This window comes from Aricia agestis, chromosome 7 (assembly GCF_905147365.1).
Source record: "Aricia agestis chromosome 7, ilAriAges1.1, whole genome shotgun sequence".
Lineage (NCBI taxonomy): Eukaryota > Metazoa > Arthropoda > Insecta > Lepidoptera > Lycaenidae > Aricia > Aricia agestis.
The window spans coordinates 6,459,560-6,470,001 of record NC_056412.1 but is presented as its reverse complement, the minus strand read 5'-3'; the positions used below and the strand labels follow the sequence as shown (position 1 = coordinate 6,470,001).

General features: G+C 33.0%; 1 protein-coding gene across 1 annotated transcript; it reads left to right on the top strand.

Annotated features, from left to right (window-relative positions):
- The first annotated feature begins 23 nt into the window (after window positions 1-23).
- On the top strand, window positions 24-10,202 carry LOC121729039. The gene is made up of 12 exons (XM_042117427.1): window positions 24-240; window positions 1,358-1,484; window positions 3,063-3,206; window positions 3,282-4,805; window positions 5,122-5,313; window positions 5,398-5,531; window positions 7,132-7,248; window positions 7,894-8,164; window positions 8,250-8,588; window positions 8,677-9,270; window positions 9,393-9,584; window positions 9,996-10,202. The coding sequence occupies exons 1-12, from the start codon at window positions 133-135 to the stop codon at window positions 10,136-10,138; spliced, it is 3,885 nt and encodes a 1,294-aa protein (XP_041973361.1). The 5' UTR covers window positions 24-132; the 3' UTR covers window positions 10,139-10,202.
- Window positions 10,203-10,442: the final 240 nt, after the last annotated feature.

Below are 10,442 nucleotides of genomic sequence, written 5' to 3'. Positions count from 1 at the left end.
ATTAAATGTGCTATTAACTTTATCAGTATTTATCACAAGAAGCCCGAGACAGTTGACTTGCGGCTCCCAATAGATCCGGTTAAGCACAACAAGTCGCTTTATGTAAATATACTGAGTCAAATAAATGTGAAAATGGCGCCCAGCAAGAAACCAAAGTCAAAAGTAATGAAAGACGGTGAATTTGTTCCCCCCGATGGAGGCTGGGGCTGGATGATAGTTTTCGCAGCGGGATTCTCTAATGTAAGTTTTACTTTATAGATAATTTAACGTACCTTTAGAGAGTTACTTAAACTTAGTTACACGTCTAGAGACGTGACACGAATAATATAGAGCTTTGTGTCTTGACTTCTTGAGTCTTGACTCTTTGACAGTTGTCTCAGGGTTTTAGGCTAAATAGAAGTACCTATATACATACTTAATAGAAGGAGCAATCCTTCTATTAAATTCTGTTTAATCTTATCATAATCTTGTTGTAATTATAACATGTAAACATAAATAATATTAGTAAGTAGGTAGTTAACTGAGGGAAGTTATTGAATAAAGTTTTAGATTAAAGTACACCGTAGAAAATAAAACTTATTAACCCTATTTTGGGAAACTTTTTTGTAGGAATTTAACTTATTCTAGAGTCGCAAAATACACAGTGACCGCTACCAAATAAATTCGATACTTAACTGGATCATGTCAACCAATAATATTTTAACATCCGTACGTGAAGGTTAAAAACTCGTCCTTATAATTTATAAAATTGTTTATCAAAATCGGTAAATTGTTTATAAAAAAATAAAAACACGCCTTTTGTTTTTTGTGTTTTTTTGTATAGGAGCCCCCCTTAAATTTTTATTTTATTTAAATATTATTATGAATTATTAAAGTACACATAATATATTCAAGGCCTTTGTGAAAATTTCAAGTGCCTATCTGTTGCCATTATTGATATCGAGCAATAAAGGCTAAAAAAATCATGTTTATTATTTTGTTTTTAGTATTTGTTGTTATAGCCACAAGTCACAACAGATATACGAGTATACAATCTGTGTACAGAAGTCTAGCTATAGCGGTTCGTGCGATACAGCCTGGCGACACACAGACAGACAGACAGACAGACAGACAGACGGACGGACGGACGGACGGACGGACGGACGGACGGACGGACGGACGGACGGACAGACAGACAGACAGACGGACAGACAACGAAGTCTTACAAATAGGGTCCCGTTTTTACCCTTTGGGTATGGAACCCTAAAAAATTCTGTTACATACATAGCTTAGGTACATGATACAGCCCAAGCAAATAAAAGCGTGGTCGAATTGAGAAACCTATTTTGAAGCCCTACAAAATAACACGTTTTTGCAGCTGTCAGCCCTGCCGGTGCTGCAGCAGTTTGGTCTGCTGTTTCGGGACAAGTTCGCGCGGCTCGGCATCAGCAGCGCGCAGACCACCACCATCATCAACATGAACTCGGCGCTGACCTCTTGCGTCGGTGCGTGACGCGCCCCACGGTAACTCCTTCATGTAACGGAAACACCAACCCCCGCACTCAGATTAAGAGCCCCCGCAGACTTTTAGGGCGAAGCCAAACGAGCGTATAATTTGTGAGTTGTGAGTCGCAGAATTTCGATTTGGCAGAATTCTGCTGCATTCAGTTTCATACTGTTTGATTCACACGAGCGTAATTTTGTGAGTCATGATTTGTATGAAAAGTTTTTACGCGGCAGAAATTCTACGACTCACAACTCACAAATTATGCTCGTTTGGCTTCACCCTTAGTCGGCTGATAGTTTGAACAAATCGGGGTCTCATCAATCAATCGTTTATTGTGCGCACCTTCATACATCTTCGTACTGATTAAGCTTTCGACTAAACTATCGGTCGACGAAAAGTCTGCAGTCTGATTGCCTTATATAAAGATTTTGACATAAACTCATTATTAATTGTTTTTCGTCTAATTAAATAAGGTCAAGTAATTAAATGACATAGCTATTAGCTATCAGCTGTCATAGATATTGTACACTGCTTCTATTCGTATTAAGAGCGATATTTTTTTTAAAAGAACTATTATGCATTATTATTATACAACACCTTCTGTGCTCGCATAAATAACGTTTGCTGTTACTATAGCTAAGAACACGCTCGATAATGTCAGGTTAAAAAAAACTAGATATAAAACTAGATAGACTACAAACACGCACAGACAGACAGACAGACAGATACGTCAAACTTATAACACTCCTCTTCTTCGTCGAGGGTAAAAATTAATTCTGATATTGTCTGCAATAATATTATAGAATAATGTCTGCAATAATATAGAAAATACATTTTATAGCCGCACTCAGATATTTATAACGACTACTTTAATTTTAATTAAATCACAAATTAAATTAAGAATTTCACAGAAAATAATGGAGATTTTGTGAAAATCTTCGAAGCAAACAGGTCAGACCGTAAAGTTAATATACCTAGCGGAATAGAGCAACAATCTCGAGCTGTCAAACGAAACCAAAATTGGTTTTCATCTGTGTAAAAAATATGTGTACGTATACACTTACACAAGCATGATTGGCACGTGCCGACTGGCCGTCAAAAAATAATGCTGCTGTCATGGATCACACGTCTCTTTTTACCGCGCAGTGTTACTGATAGTGACATCTCTCTTGCTCAGGCCTTTGTTTCTCTATTCCGTTAGGTGTATTAACTTTATGGGTCAGACATGCCGGGCACTGTCAATTGGCAATAAATACATAGATAAAACTATCTTTATTAATCAATAATATTATGTAGGTAGATTACAAGCTATAAGATACTTAATATGAACTAATAACTCTATCTAAACGAGTATCTGTACCTAACCTGTAAGTCGTTATAAAATAATATACTTATTGCTTCAGGCTATAGATACCTATCAATTACTATTAATGAATAGTTAATAGAATTAGGCGTTATCTTGTAAATCCTATTAATAAAGTTATAAATATAATATCTGATATCATTACACATATTATCTAGGTTGCTTAAAGATTTGTTACTATTTTCTACAAAATACAAATTCATTATTTTTCAGGTCTCGCAAATGGTCCAGTATTTAAGACGTTCAGTTACCGGACAGTTTCACTGACTGGAGCAATATTTGTTTTCATATCTTTGATGCTAACGACATTTTCTTACAACTTTATGACATATCTTATTTCGTTCTCCATATTATATGGTGAGAATGATTAAATACTTCTAAATTGTTAAATTTCAATTTTAGCTCGAATAACCATATCAATTATGTTTTCAGGTGCCGGTTATGGTATAAGCAGTTCCGCAAATGCTCTCGCCCTCAACACGTATTGGAAAAATCGAAGAAGATTAGCGACTAGTCTTTCGTGGACTACTACAGGCTTAGGTCCTATATTATGGCCACACATCATCACCGCACTTTTCGAATACTTCGGGGAAACTGGAGCGATACTCGTAATCAGTGGAATCTCGTTACATGCAATTGCTTGTGCACTCCTACTACAGCCAGTCGAGTGGCATTCTAAGACTGCTAAATTAAAACAGGACGAAGAAAAATTATTACCAGAACCGCAAGCCTCAAACAACACTAAGGAAACAGATAGAAAGACCGAGGACAGCGGCTACTTTAGTCAAATGTCCAAAATTAAAAATTTAAGCTTATTTTCAAGTCAATACATTTATAATGAAGATGATCCTGTCACCCCAGGATATGAAATCATAGATCCAGGTGTTCCTATGATGATTAGAGCGAACGACGGATACTTTAGCCAGTCTAGGCAGTCAAAAAGTAGATTATCGTCACGAGATGGATCTGCAAGAAACTCGCGAATGAATTCGAAAAAACCATCTATGTCTAATTTATTAGAAAACAGATCGCGCAAATCTTCAACTTTGTATCTCAACGAATCTAAAAAGAACTCTTCAGCAAATTTGGGGAGTCTAGCTGTAGAACGCGAACTGAAACCGGTTAGTAAATCTAAACGTAAAACCTCAACCACAATAAATAATTTAGGGACCCAAATTCCGGAATCAGAGATCGAAGATTGTCCAACACTCAAAGCTCCGCAAGATTTGAAAGCAGACGAAAAAGCTGCCGTTGAAAATATTGACCCAGAAAAAGCTAAATATATAGCAGACAAAGCTGAACAACAAATGGCTGGTACTAAAAGTCTAAAATCTTTAAAAATTGATGGACAGTATGGTGAAAAATATTCAAAAGACAATCACAGTAACATTTCGCTTAAAGTACAGGACGAGATTGAAGAACGAAAATATTTAAAGGACACTCATAGCAATCAATCGTATCGCAATCGTCACAGGCGAAAGTCCAATAATTTCAACTACGAAAGTGAAGTTTTAAAACAAGCCTCGCTAAAACTAGAACAATATTTGAAAGAGAGTGAAAATGACGATAGATTTAAGCTAGTAGTAAGTAAGCCTGAACAAAATACCTTAGAAGATAAAGAAATAGAAGACGATGAAGACGACGAAGAGTCATTAACTTTTTGGGAGAAAATTATAATGTTTTTTGATTTGGACCTCCTAAAAGATTTTACGTTTATAAATTTAATGTTGGGAATAACTTTAGCTAACTTTAATGAACTTAACTTTTCTATATTAACACCTTTCATACTTGGTGATTATGGAATGAGCAAATCTCAAACTGCCTTCTTTATGTCTTTGTTAGCTGGTGTGGATATATGTGTAAGATTTTGTATACCATTTGCTGCTGGCAAAATAGGTTGGGATAATAATTCCTTTTTCTTATTTGGAGTTATGTCTATGGCTATGGGAAGAGTCGGTAAGATATAATTATTGTTTGTTAAAGGTCTACCAGAATCTGACGGCAAAAAGTGAGAAAATAAATTGACTCTAGCAACACTGGGGTAATTAGAATAAAACATTTTGATCCTTTTTTTTTCTTATAGAGGCTGATTATGTGTGTTAAACATGCAAATATAAAAATTTATCCAATGATCAAGGATATTTTTTTAAAATCTGCTGTCAAAAATTGCCATCAGATCCTGGTAGACCTATAATTACTTTGTCAGTGACATATTTTTTTTTTGATAATATTTATAATAAATTTATACACTTTCTTGCATGATTTGTTTCAGTCCTATCGATATGTCAAGACTATAGTATAGTCCTTCTTGTAGCTGTTATGATTGGATTTGGAAAAGGGTTAAGGACAGTATTTATGGCTTTAGTAATACCTACGCATGTTCCTCTCCATAAGCTACCGGGTGCTACGGGCATACAACTTATCACCGCCGGAATGGTCTACCTCTCTTTAGGGCCGGTAGTGGGTGAGTGTATGATTCAATGATTTAAAAGTAATTGCAATCTTTGAATGTATCTTTAATAACATTTTATTTTGCATTACATTGCAGGTTGGATCAAAGACAGTGCATCAACTGCGGTCACGCTACATTGCTTAAACATCTTCACTTGGCTGACAGCCATATCATGGGGATTGGAAAAATATTTTTCGAGGAAGCACGCAAAAGATAATACAGAGTCAAAATAAAAAAAAATTAAGAGCGTTTTCGGTTAGAATTAGTGCTAGTTTAGATTAAGAAGTAATCGTTTTTATAATCGCCTGTGCATTTTAAGTGAATAATGTGTGGATAAATGGGGCCTATTAACCAATAATGTCATTTGCTGGCGACAGAGGCCAGTGTTACTGAGGTCAACACAGCGGCAGTGCGTGCTATATAGTTTTGACAGAAGTGTGATAGAGATCTTAGTTAATTTTGTTTTTTTTTTACTTGTAAATTAAAATATGTCAAAGTGATAAAATAAAAGAGTTAATTAGATAAGTATTTTTAGTAATAAGTAATGAACAAAAGAAATATTAGTGATTTTCGTGATATTGACAAATGGCCAATACAATGTTTACGAAACCCTGCATAATAAGTAGGTAGGTATAAAATCTTGACAACATGAAGAAACATAATTTCAGCGCCTTTACTTAAATAATTAGCAAAATTTATAAGCTTGTTCATTAATAATTTATTTCAGAAGATATAAATAAATATTATCAACTTAAAGTTGATAATATTTAATAATAATTTTAATAATAATTAAAGTCTCTATCTAGATTCTAATCTAGAACTAGAGATTTAACTTCATTACTATTATTAAATAATAGCAATAGTAAGTATTAGTAAATAATAGTAACACAAAACATAACATTTTTATGTTTTGTGTTAACTGTTATAAGTAGTAAAATCTTGTAGTGCGGTGAATGGATAAATTAAAATTTACCTTAGGTAATTTTTTATTAATTTATGCTGTTTTTATTTTTGTCGAAAAATATTTTGTTAAGCAAATAAAAATATTACTTATTGTTATAACTTATATCTTTTTCAATCCTCAGATAAACAGATAGATAGTATTTATTCGACAGATAGCATTAAAGGAAAATATTTACAAGAGGTCAATAGCATCGTGATTTACTCAAATATCAATAAATAATAATAAATTAGATAAAGAACAACACGAACTTTGCTAGTCACAAAGTTTAGGCGTTGAATAAAATATTTGATAAAACAGTAACAGTAGGACACGAATGTATAATATAATATGGTTATTTAGTAGCTCGATATATCAATCACATGTTTGTTAATATTATCACAATTGATAAATTTAATCCTGCTCATGATTTCAGTCTAATTGATTATGGGGCAATTGCACATTATAATCTATAAGGAAATTTTAAAGCCATGTACGATAACGATAATGTATTATCCCTTCTAAGTGATGAAAAAAAGCAGAATCATATTAATTGTGATGATTCTAAAGTTGTAGGTTTCAAAATAATCGTAAGTCGTCTAATTAATAAGATATCAATGTTTAGATATGCTAGGGTCTGCTACCTCGGAGTAAATATAATATTGTAGATAAGAAAATAAAGTCATTCTGATAATGAGAGCCGGAATAAATACTTTCAGTCGTTACTTTACTGTCAACAAACGAAATGAGCACAACTTTATAAACTATTAATAGTAATTGTACAAATAATTTTGTTCAACAATTATTGCTGTTGCTAATGATGATTTAAGTGCCTAAATAGAATACAAAGGAATCGGTGAAAAATAAATTAATATATTCGATAGACTTGACTTCACTGTGAGTGGCAGAATAATGTGTACATTGTGATCATGTCGGGAACAGTGAATAAAGTGCCACCTGATGGGGGATATGGATGGGTCGTCACTTTCGCCTATGCATTAAATAATGTAAGTATCTCTAACTCTTTACCTGCACAACAACAGTGTAGGTGAGACAGCGGTGAGCAGTGAGTATAGGTCATAGCATACACAATGCAGATATGCCTAACGTAAATACAGTTATATAAGTATGAATGCCTACTTACTAACGTAAAAGAAGGGAATGTTTAGAATTGACTTGACATAATATCATGATCAATCAAGATGAGATTTTGTGCGGTTTTATTTACTAATAACCTATTTCGAAGTACAGTTAAATCAGTCCTGTTTATTTTACTAGGAATATAAAAAATGTTGAATATTTGGCTATTACGGATTATTGCAATAACATCCTTAATTTCAAAAATTTGTATTGCAACATGAAACTTATGTTGGTATTTGCAAATTAAATTAAAACACATGTATTTTGTTATAGTTTTCTTAAATCTTATGATTGAGTCTGAATAAATTTTATGTTTAAGAATGAATGCAATACTTTGCAAACATAGGGCATGTACTGTACCTGCCCACCAGTCTATAGTTGGTTGTATATTCCGATAGATGAAACGTAAATTACGTTTCCTTTCCTCATCAAACCTCTTTAGATTTCTATAAATATTTTGGCGATACGAAAATTATTGAAATAAATCCTATAAACATTTTATTAATTTCCAGGTAGTCGTTCTACCCCTTATTGCTGGGTTTGGCCTAGTTTTTCAAGAAGCCTTCAAAGATACTGGACTTACAGCGACGCAAGGAACTTTGGTAGTTATTCTCAATCATGGTATTGGAATGCTATTATCGTTCTTCGGAGGTCCTGTTCTAAATCGATTTGGATACAGAAAAGTCGCTGTCGTTGGAGCATTATTAATATCTTCCGGTCTAATGTTGACAGCAGTCTCTACTAGCTTCTGGTTATTTATTCTATCGTACAGTATTATAAATTGTAAGTAATTTATTAGATTTAATTACGCATAGTTCATTTTTCGTAATTCGTAAAGTATTTTTTAATTTGTTGCTTTCTTTTTCAGCTGCTGGGGTTGCCGCAGTAATGGCTGCATTTTCTTTGGCAATAAACTCGTTTTTCAAAGAGAAACGCGGTAGGGCAATCGGTGTAGGAATGTCCATCACAGGACTGGGAACAATTTATATGCCATTAGTTATGAGTGCACTTATGTATGCATTCGGTTGGAGATATGCAGTGCTAATATTGGGTGCAATATGTCTTCATTCCCTTATAGCAGCATGCTTACTTAGGCCCGCTAAGTGGTACTTAATTAATCCTCCAGTTTCAGAGGAAATGATGCCTCTAAATAATGAACATAATGTGGAGCTCATAAATGGAAGTGTTACTCCATCTAAATTATCAGGTATATATTATACTTCAAATTGAAAAATAAAGGTACGATTATTTGACAATATGATTAATTTGCTTATGATTAAAATCAATTGTTTTAGATTTACATTCATCATTAAAGACTGAAGACTTACAAGCAAGCAATGGAGTGCCACCCAAAAGTTTATCTGTAGGATCACTAAAGAGTAGTAACGGTATCGAAAATAGAGCAGCAGTATCACATCCAGACGTTCGAAAGAAAACGAACGACGGTCTTCTAGAAGAATCAAAATATAAATGGTGGGAATCTCAAGAAATTAATTTAGGAAGCTCGATAAATATTTTCAAAGAAACAAAGAGTGTTGTTAAGAAAAACGAGGCTGTGCCTGAGACAAACAAAGAAATATCAAAGAGTTATCTCAAGCGGTTCATTGACTTCTTTGATCTTACGCTTCTGAAAGATCCTATATTTGTAAATATATTGTTTGGGCTATCTATGGCATCTTGTGTTGAAACCAATTTTTCTCTGCTATTACCATTTATATTAAAAGATATGCTTACATTTGAGACTTCTGAAATAGCTAAGATTATGGCGGTCATTGGTTTCTCTGATACACTCTTTAGATTAGTATCACCATTTATCGGGGAATGGTGTCACAAGCCACCTAGAGTTATGTATTTGGTGAGCTTGGTGGTTATTATTTTTACTCGCTTAAGTAAGTTAATTTGAATATAATAATATATTTTCTTACAACATTATAAATTGACTCTCAATATCATAATGATTACAACTGGCTCTTTAAACTATAAAGTTATATTAACACTTGATTTATTTCAGTTATGTTATTTACAACATCTTTTATGGGAATGCTCTTCGTAGCACTTGCAATGGGTGTCACTAAGGGTGTGAGAACGGTCTATATGAACATCATAATTCCAAGCTACGTCCCTCTAGAGCGGTTGCCCTTTGCTTCGGGAATTCAGATGTTCTTTAATGGAATTGTTATCATTACACTTGGATCTCTTTTAGGTGGGTAAAAAATATTGCAAAGCGACACATTTTTTCTGTGTAGTAACAAAATATTTTCTATCCTATTAATGAGTACAATCTTAATCATCAATAAATTAAGTCACGTTTCATTTAATCTTATCGATAGTAATTTTTGTAGGCCCACTTGACCAACTTATGATACAAATGAATGTATGTGTACTAATCTACAAGTACTTTCGTTTTTATTTATAATTTTCTTAAGTCAGTTATTTTATAATAATGCACTTTCTTTAATTTCGTATCTAACGGTTGTAACAATACGCATTTTAAACACATTCAATGTTGTTAAATTTAATCACGTGAAGGCAAATTATAGTATTTTTCGGCTTAAAAAAATAATTTACATCAATATTTCATTTAGTTTATTATGAATATTTTATCGATTTTCAGGGCGTATACGAGATTCCTCGGGATCTTACCACATTCCCATTTTGGTGCTCAACTGTGTTACCTTCTTGACTGTTCTATTTTGGAGTGGAGAATTTTTGTATGACAGATTAAAGAAAAAAAACTCAGAGGAAGCTACTGCCTAGATTAAGTATATTTCCACAGACAAATTTTCAAAAAAATTTACAATTATTAAGTACACCTAATATGTTTTTTTTTATAAATGTATATGTTAATAATTACCTCTATTATTATTATACCTACTAAGTTAAACGTTGTACACATTAGAAAATAACTTGAACAAAAATATATTTACAAAATGGCAACTATTTACAAAGTGTACATAATATAGGACTTGTACATACTTGTTACAATTAAATTAGCATAATATTATAAAATAATACTTATACCTACGTATTAATATCTAGTTGATTTTGGCAAAATTAAATT